This window comes from Ranitomeya imitator, chromosome 2, assembly GCF_032444005.1.
Source record: "Ranitomeya imitator isolate aRanImi1 chromosome 2, aRanImi1.pri, whole genome shotgun sequence".
NCBI classification, from domain to species: Eukaryota; Metazoa; Chordata; class Amphibia; order Anura; family Dendrobatidae; genus Ranitomeya; species Ranitomeya imitator.
The window spans coordinates 423954004-423973011 of record NC_091283.1 but is presented as its reverse complement, the minus strand read 5'-3'; the positions used below and the strand labels follow the sequence as shown (position 1 = coordinate 423973011).

At 44.2% G+C, this 19008-nt stretch overlaps 1 protein-coding gene across 1 annotated transcript in view; it reads left to right on the top strand.

The window, feature by feature from the left end:
• Positions 1-15586, top strand: part of SLC9A8 (solute carrier family 9 member A8) — a 71080-nt gene extending 55494 nt beyond the window's left edge. The window contains exons 11-16 of the mRNA XM_069750816.1: positions 8111-8227; positions 8332-8414; positions 11875-11986; positions 12130-12350; positions 14069-14215; positions 14810-15586. Of these exons, the coding sequence (XP_069606917.1) occupies positions 8111-8227; positions 8332-8414; positions 11875-11986; positions 12130-12350; positions 14069-14215; positions 14810-14920 (791 nt within the window). The 3' untranslated portion in view covers positions 14921-15586. The remainder of the gene's footprint in view (positions 1-8110; positions 8228-8331; positions 8415-11874; positions 11987-12129; positions 12351-14068; positions 14216-14809) is intronic.
• The last annotated feature ends 3422 nt before the right edge of the window (positions 15587-19008 follow it).

Sequence of the window (19008 nt, the reverse complement as noted above, 5' to 3'; positions counted from 1 at the left end):
TGGTGCTTGCTCTCGTGTCAGAAATGAATGGAAAATGTCTGTCCATTAAATCAGCAGAAATTCAAAGTCCACCAACTATTTGTGTATGATAGCCATATGTGTAATTGTAATGTTAAAGGAGCCAGATGTGTTGGCCATTCTGGCCTGGGAACTGTGTAGTCTGTCTGACACGGTGTATTCTGGCCTGAGCATAGGTCCACTTTCTGGTGCTGTTTATTCAGGCCTGGATGTAGTGTACCGTCGTTGTTTTCACACAGTTTGATAATTCATTCTTTTTAGATCTTTAGTTTGATGTTTCTCTGGTTACTGAAGTGCAATTATCAGCATTTATTAAGTTTTTACATTTTTACTGACAAATTCATCAAGTTAATGTAAATACTTAATATTACAGCATTGACCCTAAGGCTATGTTCACACAAGGTGTTTTTTTTCTGCAGCAAAAACTTTTCTCTTGGCAGTAAAGAAGCTGCAGAAAAAAAGCAGGTTTTGCTTCTTTTTTCTTGCGTTCTTTTGCTGCGTTTTTGTCATGCTACATTTGTCTGTTGTGCATGCTGATGATAAGATTTAGTAAGAAAAAAAATCACATTCTACTTCATAAGGTTTTGGCACAAAAAATGCAGCAAAAACTGATACCTGCATTTTTTCAATAGGTTTTCAATACCCATTACTTTCAATGGGTGAAAAACGCTGAAAGTGACATGCAAAAAAACAAGCAAAGCACAAAATACTGAGGACAAAGAAACCAGACTGTGTGCATGAGATTTCTGAAGTCTAGTAGACTTTGCTGGCACTGTGAAACACAGCTGAAAATTGGCATAAAAAAACACACCAAAAATGCCACGTGTGAACGATAAACATACCCGTATTATTTAAGACTTCTGCCTTCTCCCTCGCAGTCAGATATCAGCTTCTGGGCCAAATCCTGACTGATGACCGCCCATTCTTGTCTAATTGGCACATGGAGCTTATCACAATTTCTGTGTTTTTCTTTGTCCTTCTGCTATTTGAGGATTCACCTCAGGTTTTCAATGATATTGAGATCTGTGGAATTTCCTGTCCAAGGACCTAAAATTTCGATGTTTTGTTTTGTAAACCACTTAGTTATCACTTTTGTCTTGTGAAATGGTCTCCATATGCAGGGAAAAAACATTGTTTATTACCATATTGCTTCTAGAGAGTCAGGAGAAGTTGCTCTTAGAGGAAGTTTATATCTCACTAGATGGTGGCCCGATTCTAACGCATCGGGTATTCTAGAATATGTATGTATGTATGTACATCGCGCTGTGAGTGGGGGTTAAATTCCGTGCCAATATCGCTGATTGGTCGGCTGTCCGATCAGTGAAGCGTGTTTCAAATCCCATGCCAATTCGCTGGCGGACTGCGCCTGTCGCTAATTGATCCTGGATGTCGGGGGCGCGGGATGTCGGGGGTTCGGGCAGCCTGTACTGCAGTTTGCGGCGCCACCTTCCTCCGGCCTGCAGGGGCCGCTGTGCTCTGCCCGTCCTTTCCTCGCCATCAGTCCCGGAAGCCTGTGATCCCGGCCCGGCCTGGCTGTGCTGTGTGCGGCCACCCCTCTCCTCCTGCGAGTGGCCTCCTGCCGCCTCCCTATCCCGGGGCCTGAGCTCCAGACCCCCAACCACCATGCCGGGCCCGCAGGCCGGGAGCAGAGCCCGTGTATACGCCGATGTGAATACGAACTGGGGGTAACCGGAAGTGCAGGGGTCCGGGGTGGGGCGATACATTGCCTTATCGGGGGGTATTGGCTGGAGGGGAGTATGGAGGGGCCAATTTGCAGCCGGACTGTGCCTGTCGCTAATTGGTCATGGCCGGCCAGGCGCAACCAAACAGCGACGCGGAATTTCCGTTACAAACAATCGCATAGACCCTTAGACGATTATATATATATATATATATATATAGATATAGATACAGATATATATATATATATATATAGATAATATATATATATATATATAGATATATACATACACATATAGGCTGTGCAGCTACATGGACATATACGGAATATAGCTCTATCTGGCCGCGTAGTAGATAACACAGCCCACACAGTAGTATACAGCACAGCCCGCATCTCTCCCCCCCCCCCTCCCTCCCTCCCCCTCCTAAAATGGCCCCACAGTCCAGTAAAAAAAAAAACAACACATTCCTCACCTCTCCTCGTGCCCGCGCTGCTCTTTGCTCCTGTCTTGGTGGCTGCCACTGCACTGCCTGGGACACAGTGCGCGATGACGTCATCGCGCACCCGCAGTGGCAGAGGGGGGAATGATGGGAGAGGGAGCGTCAGGTGACTCTCCTCCATTATTGATTTGAAATAGTTCAATGCGGCGGGGGAGTCGGGTCCCCCGAGCCCCGGCTCCCGTGCCCCGGCTCTCAGCACACGCAGGACTCCGGGTGCCCGCACACAATAGGTCGTCACAGGCCGGCATCCTCGCAGCCCCCTCTGCCCTCCACTCTTTGCCGTCTCCCGGTCACCGGCTTCCTCCCCGCCTCCCTCGCTCACCCGGGCCGGTACATTCTCTGTCCAGACGCTTCCACGTTCCCTCCTGGTCGGTACACTCTCCCGTTCCTCTCTCCTGTACATCAGCAGGGATGGTGGAGACCACACGCCTTCCCGGTAATCCTGCGTCGCTGATTGGTCGCAGCCGGCCGGCGCGACCAATCAGTTATGCGGAATTCCCGTTACAGAGAAACAGACAGAAATGGACCTTAGACAATCTACTATATAATTGTCTAAGGGTCACTTCCGTCTTTCTGTCTGTCCTTCTGTCACGGTTATTCATTCGCTGATTGGTCTCGCCAGCTGCCTGTGATGGCTGCCGCGACCAATCAGCGACAGGCACAGTCCGGGAGAAAATGACCGCTCCTTACTCCCCACAGTCAGTGCCTGTCGCCCTCATACTCCCCTCCGGTCACCGCTAACACAGGGTTAATGCCGGCGGTAACGGACCGCGTTATGCCGCGGGTAACGCACTCCGTTACCGCCGCTATTAACCCTGTGTGTCTCCAACTTTTTACTATTGACGCTGCCTATGCGGCATCAACAGTAAAAAATGTAATGTTAAAAATAATAATAATAAAAAAAAACCTGCTATACTCACCCTCCGTAGTCGCTCGCGCCGGCCGCCATCTTCCATTGCAGGTTCCGGTGGCAAAGATGGTATGAGAGAAGGACCTGCCATGACGTCACGGTCATGTGACCGCGACGTCATCACAGGCCCTGCGTGCCTGCGCGAGAAGGACCTGCCATGACGTCACAGTCATGTGACCGCGACGTCATCACAGGCCCTGCGCGCCTGCGCTAGAAAGACCTGCCATGACGTCAAGGTCATGTGACCGCGACGTCATCACACGTCCTGCGCTCATACCAACCCTGGGACCGGAAGCTGCCGTGGACTACAAGGGGCCCTCGGAAAGGTGAGTATATGTTTATTTTTTAACCTGTGACAAACCTAGCTGGGCAATATACTACGTAGCTGGGCAATATACTACGTGACTAGCCAATATACTACGTGGCTCTGTGCTGTATACTACTTCGCTGTGCAATATACTACGTGGCTCTGTGCTGTATACTGCGTCACTGGGCAATATACTACGTAACTGGGCAATACACTACGTGACTGGCCAATATACTACATGGCTCTGTGCTGTATACTACGTGGCTCTGTGCTGTATACTACGTCACTGGGCAATATACTACGTCACTGGGCAATATACTACGTCACTGGGCAATATACTACGTGGCTCTGTGCTGTATACTACGCCACTGGGCAATATACTAACGTCACTGGGCAATATACTACGTGGCTGCGCAATATACTACGTCACTGGGCAATATACTATGTAACTGGGCAATATACTACGTGGCTGCGCAATATACTACGTCACTGGGCAATATACTATGTAACTGGGCAATATACTACGTGGGTAGGCAATATACTATGTCACTGGGCAATATACTATGTCACTGGGCAATATACTATGTCACTGGGCAATATACTATGTCACTGGGCAATATACTATGTCACTGGGCAATATACTATGTCACTGGGCAATATACTATGTCACTGGGCAATATACTATGTCACTGGGCAATATACTATGTCACTGGGCAATATACTATGTCACTGGGCAATATACTATGTCACTGGGCAATATACTATGTCACTGGGCAATATACTATGTCACTGGGCAATATACTATGTCACTGGGCAATATACTATGTCACTGGGCAATATACTATGTCACTGGGCAATATACTATGTCACTGGGCAATATACTATGTCACTGGGCAATATACTATGTCACTGGGCAATATACTATGTCACTGGGCAATATACTATGTCACTGGGCAATATACTATGTCACTGGGCAATATACTATGTCACTGGGCAATATACTATGTCACTGGGCAATATACTATGTCACTGGGCAATATACTATGTCACTGGGCAATATACTATGTCACTGGGCAATATACTACGTCACTGGGCAATATACGTAACTGGGCAATCTACTACATGGCTCTGTGCTGTATACTACGTCACTGGGCAATATACTACTTCACTGGACAATATACTACGTCACTAGGTACCATACTACGTAACTGGGCAATATACTACGTCACTAGGCAATATACTATGTCACTGGGCAATATACTACGTGACTGGGCAATATACTACGTGACTGGGCAATATACTACGTGACTGGGCAATATACTACGTGGTTGGGCAATACACTACGTGGCTGGACAATATACTATGTGGCTGGGCAATAGACTACGTGGCTGGGCAATAGACTACGTGGCTGAGCAATAGACTACGTGGCTGGGCAATATACTACGTGGCTGAGCAATAAACTACATGGCTGGACAATATACTACGTGGCTGGGCAATAGACTACGTGGCTGGACAATATACTACGTGACTGTGCAATATACTACGTGGACATGCATATTCTAGAATACCCGATGCGTTAGAATCGGGCCACCATCTAGTTTATATATATATATATATATATATATATATATATATATATATATATATATATATATATATAACTAGATGGTGGCCCGATTCTAACGCATCGGGTATTCTAGAACATGTATAGTAGTATATAACACAGCCCACGCGGTATATAACACAGCCCACGCGGTATATAACACAGCCCACGCGGTATATAACACAGCCCACGCGGTATATAACACAGCCCACGCGGTATATAACACAGCCCACGCGGTATATAACACAGCCCACGCGGTATATAACACAGCCCACGCAGTATATAACACAGCCCACGCAGTATATAACACAGCCCACGTAGTATATAGCAATGTGGGCACCATATCCCTGTTAAAAAAAAAATTAAAATAAAAAATTGTTATATACTCACCTTCCGGCGGTCCCCGGATCCAGCCCAGGCGTTTAGCGATGCTCCTCGCGACGCTTCAGTCCTAAGAATGCATTGCGGTAAATAACACATGATGATGTAGCGGTCTCGCAAGACCGCTACGTCATCTCCGATCATTGCCACAATGCATTCTTGGGACCGGAGCATCGCGAGGAGCGGGAAAGGCGCCGGAAGGTGAGAATATGATTTTTTATTTTTTGTATTATTTTTAACATTAGATCCGCGGTGTATCGCAATCCGTTTAACAGACTGCTAAACCGCAATGGGGGCACTGACTGGAGGGGAGTAGGGAGAGGGCACTGATTGAAGGGGAGTAGGGAAGGGCGAATTTGTGGCCGGACTGTGCCCGTCGCTGATTGGTCACGGCCGGCCGATCAGCGACGCGGGATTTCCGTGACAGACAAACAGATGGAAGTGACCCAAAAGGTACCGTCACACTGAACGATATCGCTAGCGATCTGTGACGTTGCAGCATCCTGGCTAGCGATATCGTTCAGTTTGACACACAGCAGCGATCAGAATCCTGTTGTGATGTCGTTGGTCGCTGCAGAAAGTCCAGCACTTTATTTCGTCGCTGGACTTCCTGCTGACATCGCTGAATCGGCGTGTGTGACGCCGATTCAGCGATGTCTTCGCTGGTAACCAGGGTAAACATCGGGTTACTAAGCGCAGGGCCGCGCTTAGTAAACCGATGTTTACCCTGGTTACCAGCGTAAAAGTAAAAAAAAAAAAAAAAAAAACACTACATACTTACATTCCGGTGTCTGTCCCTCGGCACTCTGCTTCTCTGCCCTGTGTAAGCACAGCGGCCGGAAAGCAGAGCGGTGACGTCACCGCTGTGCTTTCCGGCCGCTGTGCTTACACAGGGCAGAGAAGCAAAGCACCGAGGGAAAGACAGCGGAAGGTAAGTATGTAGTGTTTGTTTTTTTTTTTTACTTTTACGCTGGTAACCAGGGTAAACATCGGGTTACTAAGCGCGGCCCTGCGCTTAGTAACCCGATGTTTACCCTGGTTACCGGCATAGTTGGTTGCTGGAGAGCTGTCTGTGTGACAGCTCTCCAGCGACCAAACAGCGACGCTGCAGCGATCAGGATCGTTGTCGGTATCGCTGCAGCATCGCTTAGTGTGACGGTACCTTTAGACAATTTTGTAGATAACATTGTTTATTCATGGCAATGTTCTTGGGCAAAATTGTGAGTGAGCCCCTTCCATCGATGAAAAGCCCCCACACATGAATGGTCTCAGGATGCTTTACTGCTGGCATGATACAGGACTCATGGTAGCTCTCACCTTTTCTTCTCCATACAATTACTGTATACGTCCAGATGTCCTTAACAGTCTAAAGGGGTTTTATCAAAGAAAATAACTTTACACCAGTCCTCTGCAACCAAATTTCTGTACTTCCTACAGTTATTTTGTCTGATGAAGCCCCCTTCAGACTGTTTGAGACATCTGGAAGAATGATTGTCCAGAGCGCTACAATGAGGTGTCATGTCAACAGTAAAGTATCCTGAGACCATTTCCTATGATCCATGGAGAGGGCTCAATCACAATTTTTCCTAAGATCCCAGATCACTGCCATGAATAAAGAACAGGATCTAAACATCCTCCAAGAGCAACTTCTCCCAACCATCTAGGGGCAATTTGGTGGTGAACAATACTTTTTCCAGCATGATGGAGATTATTTCACAAGGCAAAGGTGATGACAAAGTGGCTCATTGAACAAAACATTGAATTTTTAGGCCGGGAAACTTTTCAGATCTCAATTCCAATGAGTACCTGTGGTCAATCCTGAAAAAGCGGGTAAACAAACAGAAATACAGAAATTGTGATAAAGTCCAAGCACTGATGAGACAAGAATGGGTGGTCATCAGGCAGGATTTTGCCCTGAAGCTGATATCCAGCTGCCAGGGCGAAGAGTAGACGTCTTGAAAAATAAGTGACAACACTGCAAATGTTGGGTATTTCCAAAATCTTGTGATAACCAAAATGTGTGTCAGTGTCAAAACTTTTGGCCACCACTCTAGTGTGTCGGATATGATGCATCCTGGCCTGGATGCTTTGCAGTCCATCTGATTTGGGCTTTCTTGGCCCTGACTCGTTTCGTTTCTGATTCCTAGAATTCTGAATTCTGGCCTAGCTGCAGTGTTGGCTGTCTGATAACTTTATATCCAGAGCCTGGGGACAGTATGTTCTTTCTGTTATGATGAATTCTGGCTTTGGGCGTGGTGTATACTAATGATGATATTCTAACAGCCGTACCCAAGATAAGCGCTCTCTTATAATGACACAATTATTTACAAATTGCAATAGCTTAAAATATGACCACCATGCCACCTAACTGATAAAACCACTTTTTTCACAATTATTAAAATCAAGTGTCCTGCATTAACTGAAATAATGTAAAGTTATGACGGGTGCCTTTCCCTGTATTATCTTATTCATTTATGTATTTTGATCACTGTTCATGGATGGGTAGCAAAAGGTAGGATATAATCGGTATTTGTAGCATGTCTGCAGTACACAACTAATTCATTATCATGGAAACACAAGTTGTAAATTTACTGACACAGACTCCCCCCCCGACATGTTTCGCCGTGTCACGGTGTTTTCAAGGGAATCCTTATGACTTGGGATATTTGAGATGAGACCGACTCTAACAAGTCAGCATCATTTATTTCAGGTATTATGGCCATCCTTTTCTCAGGGATTGTGATGTCTCATTATACTCACCACAATTTGTCACCAGTTACTCAGATCCTTATGCAACAGACGCTGAGGACTGTGGCCTTCCTATGTGGTGAGTGATGGTCGTGTTGGGTGCCTGGTTTCTTCTATGCATCGGGGGGTTTTAATGTTGCATGTCTCTCATGGTTTAACTGGGTTTGTTCTCGTCACTTCTAGAAACCTGCGTCTTTGCTTTCCTCGGCCTGTCAATATTCAGTTTTCCGCACAAATTTGAGATCTCCTTTGTGATCTGGTGTATTGTAAGTATGTGCAATTCATCAATATATATAGTATATGTATGTACATACATATCCTCTCATACATTGGCATGCACAACAGACTTGGCCGTTTCCTGGATTTCATCATACCTAAGCGAATACTCTTCATTTGCAGGGAGTGTTGGTTTTTTTTTAAGTCACTTTTTTTGCCTTGTGGAATTCGTTGCCTTCAAAATGGACTTCCCATAGAGAAGATAGTTTATTACCATCTCTGCCTTCTGAATCGCTGTATAGCCAGTGCTGAAGAAGTGCTGGGTGAAAGGAGGAAGCAGTAGCAGTTGGGTCTCAAAGAGATCCTGTCACCTTTGCTATCCAGCCAACTGCTGCAAAAAAATGTCCAACATAAAAAAATAATTTCTGCTGAAAATGAAGCAAAATGTAAAATGTTTCTTGATGGTCCTTTGTGGTCTTAAAAAATATATATAAAAAATAGACCTTTATTTCCTATTATCAGAGAAGAATTGGAACATAAAAATGACAAAACAATTACGCCTAATGTATCAGGATAAAAAAGGCAAAAATGATTTGATCATTCAAGCATCAGGAACGTTTTTTTGAGCCATTTCAAAGCACAAGAAAAAAAAACCCTGAAAATGTGCCAGGTATATAAGTCACAAATCCTTTTGTGACTTTGTCGCAAATCAAATATCCAGGATAGGGTACATGGAGGATGATTGTGGTAAGAGTGATGAACATACTGGGGATTACTGTATCATGCAAGAGTAGCCCCAATCGTGGGAAGAGTTTTAAGTGCTGTCGCTTGGTAATAATATTCCTAAGTATTTTATGGCTGACTTAGCCCATTTAAAGCTAAAGGCGGCTTTCAGGAATACCAAGACTGAGTGGGTGAGTATTAATGTTCAGAGCTTCTGATTTGAAAAAGTTAATTTTAAAATTTGTATGTACTGAACTCTTTACCTAACTCAGGTTAGGTAAAGAAATTGTCGGTTTGTTGATGAAGAAAAGCAGATTGTCTGCATAAGCTGCAATCTTGCAGGCAGAACCCCACATATAGGAACCCACAATCATAGTGTTAGACCGAATTCTCCGAAGAAAGGGTACCAGTGTGAGTATGAAAATTAGAGGGGAAAGCAGACACCCTTGACGCGTGCCATTACATATAACAAACTCTTTAGATAGGATCCCATTTACCTTTACACTAGCAGTTGGCTTTGAGTACAAAATCCCAAGTCCAAGGCATATTGGATTGTAAGCCCAGTCTAGAGAGTGTCTCATTCATAAATACTAAGTTCACCCTATCGAATGCTTTTTCTGCATCAGTAGATAGGAGCATAAGGGGCTGGGATTTTAGTCTGGCTCTATATATTAGGTTCAAAGCCTCAGTTATATTTCCCCTCGCCTCTACCTCTCATAAAACCCACCTGGTGTGGATGGATAGTCAGCATTTTACGTAGCAGGGCTATTTGAGCCTGCTGAGTACAGAGAGGAGTAGAAGGTTTTAAACATATTGGCAATGTCAGGTAGGAGGTGTTTGCGTCTTTGCGATTGATCCATGATAGATGGGATATATGTGTGAGCTCTCTGTGTTCTTCGAGCAATGGCCAGAAACTGGACACCATTAATCTTGACCAAATCGCCAACTCCAACTTTACTGAAATGCCGGGAACCTCCACCGTGCTTCACTGTTCCTGTAGACACTCATAATTGTGTCGTTCTTCGGCGACAAACTGCCTTCTACAGCCAAATATTTCACATTTTAGCTAATCTGTCCAGACCACCTGCTGCTATTTTCCTAACTCCCCAGTGTCTATGTTTTTGTGTATGCTTGAGTGACTTGGCTTGTTTATGTCCATGTGGAAGGTATGATTTTTGGCCACAATTCTTTCCTTAAAGGTACCGTCACACTAAGCGACGCTGCAGCGATACCGACAACGATCCGGATCGCTGCAGCGTCGCTGTTTGGTCGCTGGAGAGCTGTCACACAGACAGCTCTCCAGCGACCAACGATGCCGGTAACCAGGGTAAACATCGGGTTACTAAGCGCAGGGCCGCGCTTAGTAACCCGATGTTTACCCTGGTTACCATCGTTAAAGTAAAAAAAACAACCACTACATACTTACCTACCGCTGTCTGTCCCCGGCGCTCTGCTTCTCTGCACTCCTCCGGCACTGGCTGTGAGCGTCGGTCAGCCGGAAAGCAGAGCGGGGACGTCACCGCTCTGCTTTCCGGCCGCTGTGCTTACAGCCAGTACAGTAGGAGTGCAGAGAAGCAGAGCGCCGGGGACAGACAGCGGTAGGTAAGTATGTAGTGGTTGTTTTTTTTACTTTAACGATGGTAACCAGGGTAAACATCGGGTTACTAAGCGCGGCCCTGCGCTTAGTAACCCGATGTTTACCCTGGTTACCAGCGAAGACATCGCTGAATCGGCATCACACACGCCGATTCAGCGATGTCAGCGGGAGATCCAGCGACGAAACAAAGTTCTGGACTTTCTTCCCCGACCAGCGACATCGCAGCAGGGGCCTGATCGCTGCTGCCTGTCACACTGGACGATATCGCTAGCCAGGACGCTGCAACGTCACGGATCGCTAGCGATATCGTCTAGTGTGACGGTACCTTAAGAATACTTCTGGCCTGACATCTCCGAACAGTAGATGTATGTAGCTGGATCTCACTGGTTGCTGTCAGTTCTGAACTGATGGTTCTGCTGGACATTTTCAGATTTTGAAGGGAGTTAAGCATGATATGTATTTCACATGCTACATTAAGTTTCCTAAGCCAAGCACTGTGTCCAAGGTCCTCATTGTTGCCCATTACTCCGTGTCCTCGTTGCTAATAAAAAAAAAAAAATACGGGCAGATACTTGCCTATCATACAGTACCATCAGAGAGGAGTCTGAATGGCTCCATATTTATTCTGCAGCAGGACAAAGACCCCAAACGTACAGCCAATGTCATTAAGAACCATATTCAGGGCAAAGGAGAGCAAGGAGTCCTGAAATTGATGATACTTTCCCACTTAGCCCTGATCTCACCATCATCCAATCTGTCTGGAATTACAGGAAGAAGTTGCACAAGCGACATTCACAGAAGATCTGTGATTAGTTCTCCAAGATGTTTGTAACAATCTCCCTGCGAAGTTCCCTCAAAAACTGTGTGCAAATACAAGTGTACCTAGAAGAACTGTGACACTCAATATTGATGAGATTTAGATTTTTTAAGTGTTTGACACTTTTGCTCAGTCGATTTTCATTTTGATAATCGATCAACGTAATCTGTTAGCACTTTATTTTTTAAAGGATTCTTATTTTCGCAAGAAAATATTTTTCACACCTGCTTAAAACTTTTGCACAGTACTGTATATAACCCTTTTCATATGTAGAGGACTCTGGCAATGGATGCTTAAAAATTAAAATAAAATGCCCATTCTTCTGTTATGTTGTGACTCTGCACTTACATTCTGTTTCTTTCCGATGCCACAGGTGCTGGTACTGCTAGGTCGTGCCGTTAATATTTTCCCCTTGTCCTATCTGCTCAACTTCTTCCGGGACCACAAGATCACCCCAAAGATGATGTTCATCATGTGGTTCAGTGGTAAGATGTCACTAGTTAAACTGAGAGATGATGGGTACACGATGGACACAGCTGACACTTTAGGGGGGAAAACAATATAAATTGTCTAAGGTGACAGACACTCAGTATTTTTCGTGACATAACTTGGGTGTTTCTCTTGTCAGGTTTACGAGGGGCCATTCCATATGCCCTGAGCCTTCACTTGGAGCTGGAGCCAATGGAAAAACGTCAACTGATTGGCACCACTACCATCATCATTGTGCTGTTCACCATCTTGCTGATGGGTGGAGGCACCATGCCGCTTATTCGACTCATAGATATTGAGGACTCCAAAGCTCGGAAAAAAAACAAGAAAGATGTCAACTTGAGCAAGACTGAAAAAATGGTGGGTAAATTGTGTGTGCTAGTAGATGGTGAAGCAGGTGTTGCTCTTCATTACCACTGCTTTAGTGGATAAGTGTTCCCTCACTGAAGGGCAGTAAAGTCATGCTGATAACAAGGAACAATAGCCATCAGTCACGAAATATCTAATTCTATTGTACAGCAAGATTTCTGGCATCTTAACAGCACTTCCTTATTTTTAAGACATTGGGACCAAAAGTTAAAGAGGCTTAATGAGTTCAGTATGATGCCCTCTTACTACTTTCCTGTAGTGTTAGCTCAATATGATGCCCTCTTGCTACTCTCCTTAGTATCAGTTAATCATGATGCACTGTTGCTCTCCTGTATATCGGTTCAGTATGATGCCCTCTTACTGTCCTGTGTATTTCTGTATATCAGTTCAGTGTGATGCCCTCTTAGAGCTCTACCGTATATCGGTTCAGTATGATGCCCTCTTAGTACTCTCCTGTATATCGGTTCAGTATGATGCCCTCTTAGTGCTCTACTGTGTATCAGTTCAGTATGATGCCCTCTTAGTGCTCTACTGTATATCAGTTCAGTATGATGCCCTCTTAGTGCTCTACCGTATATCGGTTCAGTATGATGCCCTCTTACTCTCTTGTATATCGGTTCAGTATGATGCCCTCTTACTGTCCTGTATATTCCTGTATATCAGTTCAGTATGATGCCCTCTTAGTACTCTCCTGTATATCGGTTCAGTATGATGCCCTCTTACTGTCCTGTATATTCCTGTATACCAGTTCAGTATGATGCCCTCTTAGTACTCTTCTGTATATCAGTTCAGTATGATGCCTCTTAGTACTCTTCTGTATATCAGTTCAGTATGATGCCCTTTAGGGCTCTACTGTATATCAGTTCAGTATGATGCCCTCTTTGTGCTCTACCGTATATCGGTTCAGTATGATGCCCTTTTACTCTCCTGTATATCGGTTCAGTATGATGCCCTCTTACTCTCCTGTATACGGGTTCAGTATGATGCCCTCTTAGTGCTCTCCTGTATATCAGTTCAGTATGATACCCTCTTACTACTCTCCTGTATATCAGTTCTGTATGATGTCCTCTTACTACTCTCCTGTATATAAGTTCAGTATAATGCCCCCTTTTCTGCTGTATGTCAGTTCAGTATGATGCCCTCTTACTCTCCTGTATATCCGTTCAGTATGATGCCCTCTTAGTACTCTCCTGTATAACAGTTCAGTATGATGCCCCCTTTTCTGCTGTGTGTCAGTTCAGTATGATGCCCTCTTACTCTCCTGTATATTCCTGTATATCAGTTCAGTATGATGCCCTCTTACTCTCCTGTATTTTGCTGCATATCAGTTCAGTATGATGCCCCCTTTTCTGCTGTGTGTCAGTTCAGTATGATGCCCTCTTACTCTCCTGTATATTCCTGTATATCAGTTCAGTATGATGCCCTCTTACTCTCCTGTATATCAGGTGTCTGTTCTACCTGGAGATTGAGATCATACAACTTGCAGAAGGCACTACGTTCTGCTGGTGGATTAGGTAACAAGCCTAGGATGGGCACCAGCTTTTGCTGACATTTTGCAAGCACTTCTGATTATTTTCTGCTGTACATATGGCTGTGGAGTGTGACCATAGAGAGACACATTATCACAGTATGAGATTATCCAACACTGGTGTTCTTGGGAAGTGACCTGCTGCCACTGGCTGTCCTGTCACTGTCTGTTGTCTCTTCAGGGGAACACGGTGGAGTCTGAGCACCTGTCCGAGCTGACAGAGGAGGAGTACGAGTCTCATTACATCAAGCAGCACAATCTCAAGGGTTTCATGTGGTTGGACGCCAAATACCTGAACCCGTTCTTCACTCGGCGTCTGACACAGGAGGTAACGTGCATATGTGAAATCACTGTGCCCTTTCAAATTGTATCCTGTATTGGCTATACATGTTAGGCTACGTTCACATTAGCGTTGTGCGGGGCTGCGTCGGGCGCAGCCGCGGCGACACATGCGTCATGCGCCCCTATATTTAACATGGGGGGCGCATGGACATGCGTTGCCTTGCGTTTTGTGACGCATGCGTCATTTTGACACATGCGTCAGGGCGCAGAGGACGCAGCATGCTGCAGTTTTTTCTGCGCCAAAAAAGCATGCAAAAATGAACGCATGCATCACAAAATGCTGCGTTTTGCATGCGTTTTTGCATGCGTTGTACGTTGCGTCGCCGACGCAGCCCCGCACAACGCTAATGTGAACATAGCCTTAGATAAAGTAGGCCACTCAGGGATGCCACCTCTACTCTGTTAACTAATAACATAGGTGCAGCAGACGATTCTCTGCATTCCGCAGTTCGAGGAGCACCCTCCTGTAAAAACCCTTACTGGTTGGCATTAGGCACTGCATGCAGAGTGGCGGAGGCCTCGGTTGGCACGCTCTTACAACACATCTTGTTTCACTGTGTTTTTGCTTTCTACCAATCAGGATTTCCATCACGGGCGCATACAAATGAAAAGCCTTACTAACAAGTGGTATGAGGAGGTGCGTCAGGGGCCATCAGGATCCGAGGATGAAGATGAGCACGAGCTCTTGTAATACCCGGAACTGGGGACTTCAGATAAAAGTGGTCATGCACTGTACATTGGGGTCTGCTCCATCAAGCCTTTACCTGGCCTACACTGTGTCCACTCCACCCCTCTTCCTGGATTTGGATACCTTAAATCTCCCCTGTATGGCATTGGGACCATGCGATGATTATTACTAGTGATCTCGACAATTGGCCCACACATGCTGACTAAGCTATCATAGTTCTCACTGAAGTCACAGACACTGGAATTTTGTCCATACGTTTGCACAGCCATCTCCAGTACTTACCCTCAAATGGATCCTACCCCTTGACACAGCTACTGTACTAAAGTTCTGGAGTGACTTGACGTGATGTGAGCGCGTCGTGCTGCATGCTGCAGGAAAGCTTAGGATGGCAGCTGCTCACAGCGCCTTCACTGCCAGCACTTTCTAATGGTCTATATGAAGTGAGGTCACATTCGTGAGCTTGTGGGATTTACTTATAGGGTATTTATTTGTCAGCTACTCTAGATTTGGATGAGAATGGGTCTGGGTGATTTTTTTTTATGTTGGGTGAATGGATGTAACAATGCGTCCTGGCAATACAAGAATTATTTTAATTATACTGGTAATGAAGAAAAATCTCATTTGGTTATTTACTTTTTAGCTCTTAAAAAATAAATGGTTCCATGTTTTCTTATCGTTTCCTTTAAATCTCACATCAGTCAAGTGTCTTCAAGGGGTTTTACAAGAATGTAATAAAATGGCTCTTATCACGTAATTCATACTTCAGCCTGTTCTAAGTCACATGTCAGGACAGGCTGCTGACTGAAGTAACATTGCTCCTGAAACCTTTGTTTCATCAGTCGGAAGAGTTGTGGTTCTAAGCACACAAACCAGTGCTGCCGGAGAAGGTCTGTGGCAGAACAAGACGTATTATCTTTACTGACTCCGCATGCAGGACTGAGGCTCTGGAGAAATACTTTGATCATTCATTCAATCGATGAGAAGATTTATTTCTTCTCTTATCACATCCCTTCTTCAGAAGCTCATTAGTACATGTGCTTCTGATACAGCTCCTTTATCAGTTGAGACATGGGTCTTGGGAGTTGTGTTTCTTCAGATTGCAGTCAATCCTGACACGCTAATGTGATGGGCTGCCATTTGGATTATGTGACGAGTCCAGTTTTATTGCATTATTGGAGAACACCTTTATGGTGTATTTATACATCATGGTTATTGTGAATGTTTGTTTCATGATAATTAGTGATGAGCGAATATACTCGTTACTCTAGATTTCTCGAGCACGCTTGGGGGTTCTCCGAGTATTTTTTAGTGCTCAGAGTTTTAGTTTTTAGCGCCGCAGCTGAATGATTTACATCTGTTAGCCAGCATAAGTACATGTGGAGGTTGCCTGGTTGCTAGGGAATCCCCACATGTACTTATGCTGGCTAACAGATGTAAATCATACAGCTGCGGCAAGAAAAACGAAATCTCCGAGCCCTAAAAAATACTCGGAGGACCCCCGAGCGTGCTCGAGAAATCTCGAGTAACAAGTATATTCGCTCATCACTGATGATAATCTTTCAGTCTAAACAGGCTGCTGATCACCCAACGAAGAAAGCTAAAGCTTCGTTTTTTGGGTGAAATGATCTCTTGGTTTGTACAAAAGATCATCGTTCTCGGCAGCTCATCATCCTGTGTAAACAGCAATTGTGATTCTGAGAACAATGGAAACCTATGCACAATGAACGAGATTTCTTCTGTACACCTCTGTAGTGTATTAAGCAACCGCTGACCAGCAAACGTTTAACGCTGTGCCTTATGGTGAGGCAAGGTACAGAGTACAGGTAAGTAGAATAACCAGACTGCCCTGTGCTTTCTCTTTGGTGCCACAAGGGGACAGCATATACATTGGTATAATACTATCAGAGGAGTGTAGTATTATATCAGCGCCAGACCTGTAGGAGTATCACTACAAGGACAGTGTTCTGTGCTGTCCATTCTCCTTTTATCTCATATCCCCTACATGATAATAAATGTGAAATAAAGATTTTTATGTTATTGAGAAGAGAGACGCTTAATGTTTACTATAATCATAACATGGGACTATGATAAAACATAAAGAGCTCACATGTTAACGAGTTCAAGACCAGGCCTTTTACCACAGTTCTTGACCAGGAACATGTTTTCGTAAAAGCTGTAGAACAGTTTCTCATTCACATATGCAATTTTATTTCTTCCATCATACTTGAGGACTAATTTTTATTTTATGTTCATACTCTTAATTTTTTTGCTGATCATGGTGGGAAAATAAAGGAAATATCTATTTTTCACATTTTCTTTGCTTTGTTATAACTACAAAGGACCACTCTTTCCATTACCATTATTATTATTTTTTTTTTCTGACGAACTGTGGAACTAGTAAGAGCAACTTAGATTGGCCTCGGCTTTTTTTAATGTGTTATTTTTCACATATTTCTCAAATTATGCCCCACCTCCATAAGATCATTAAAGACCATTTAGAGCGCATTTCAATATTTACATGCATATATACAATTCGGTGAAAAATTGTTTGCCTCATTCCTGATTAACTATTCTTTTGCGGATTTGGCACACGTAAATGTTTCAGATAACCAATCGAATGTAAATATTAGACAAAGATAACATAAAATGCAGTTTTTAAATGAAAGTCTTTATTATTAAGGGAAAAAGAAATCCAAACTTATAGGGCCCTGTGTGAAAAAATAATTGCCTCCCCCCTTTAAAATAAAAATTAACTGTGGTTTATCCCATTTTTTTAAGTGGAGTTCAAATTCCCTAGCCAAAAGATACTCAAAACCTAGCCATCATGCCGTGATCCAAAAAACTTCTAGAACATATGAGAAACAATATGGCAATTTGCAGCCAAGCATAAAAAAACAATATATCTGGTATCGCTGTAATCGCACCGACCCGAAGAATAAACTTGTCTAATCAGTTATACCGCACGAGGAATGGTGTAAAAAATAAATAAAACCAATTCTTGTCATGTTGTCGATTTGTTCATTCTGTCTCCCAAAGATCGCAGTAAGGCTTGGCTCATATTTATCTTGAGCGTTGAGTACTTACACTGGGGTTTCCGTGTAAATCTGAAATACACTACCGTTCAAAAGTTTAGGGTCGCTTAGAAATTTCCTTATTTTTGAAAGATATCCACATATCGTGGAGTAATTGGAGGCATGTGACGGAGCATTGTCCTGCATGAAAATCATGTTTTTCTTGAACGATACTGCTTCCTGTACCACTGCTTGAAGAAGTTTTCTTCCAGAAACTGGCAGTAGGTCTGGGAGTTGAGCTTCACTCCATCCTCAACCTGAAAAGGTCCCACAAGTTCATCTTTGATGATACCAGCCCATACCAGTACCCCACCTCCATCTTGCCGCCGACTGAGTCGGAGTGGAGCTCTGCCCTTTAATGATCCAGCCTCTGGCCCATCCATCTGGCCTATCAAGAGTCACTCTCATTTCATCAGTCCATAAAACCTTTGAAAAGTCAGTCTTAAGATATTTCTTGGCCCAGTCTTGACGTTTTATCTTATGTTTCTTGTTCAGAGGTGGTCGTTTTTCAGCCTTCCTTACCTTGGCCATGTCCCTGAGTATCGCACACCTTGTGCTTTTTGTTACTCCAGTAACGTTGCAGCTCTGAAATATGGCAAAACTGGTGGCAAATGGCATCTTGGTAGCTTCACGCTTGATTTTCTTCAATTCATGGGCAGTTATTTTGTGCTTTTTTTTCCCAACATGCTTCTTGCGACCCTGTTGGCTATTTGCCGTGAAACGCTTGATTGTTCGGTGATCACGCTTCAAAAGTTCACAATTTCATGACTGCTGCATCCCTCTGCAAGACATCTCACAATTTTGGACTTTTCAGAGCCCATCAAATCTCTCTTCTGACCCATTTTGCCAAAGGAAAGGAAGTTGCCTAATAATTAAGCACACCTTATATAGGGTTTTGATGTCAGTAGACAACACCCCTCCTCATTTCAGAGATGCACATCACCTGATTTACTTAATTGGTAGTTGGCTCTCAAGCCTGAACAGCTTGGAGTAGGGCAACATGTATAAAAAGTATCATGT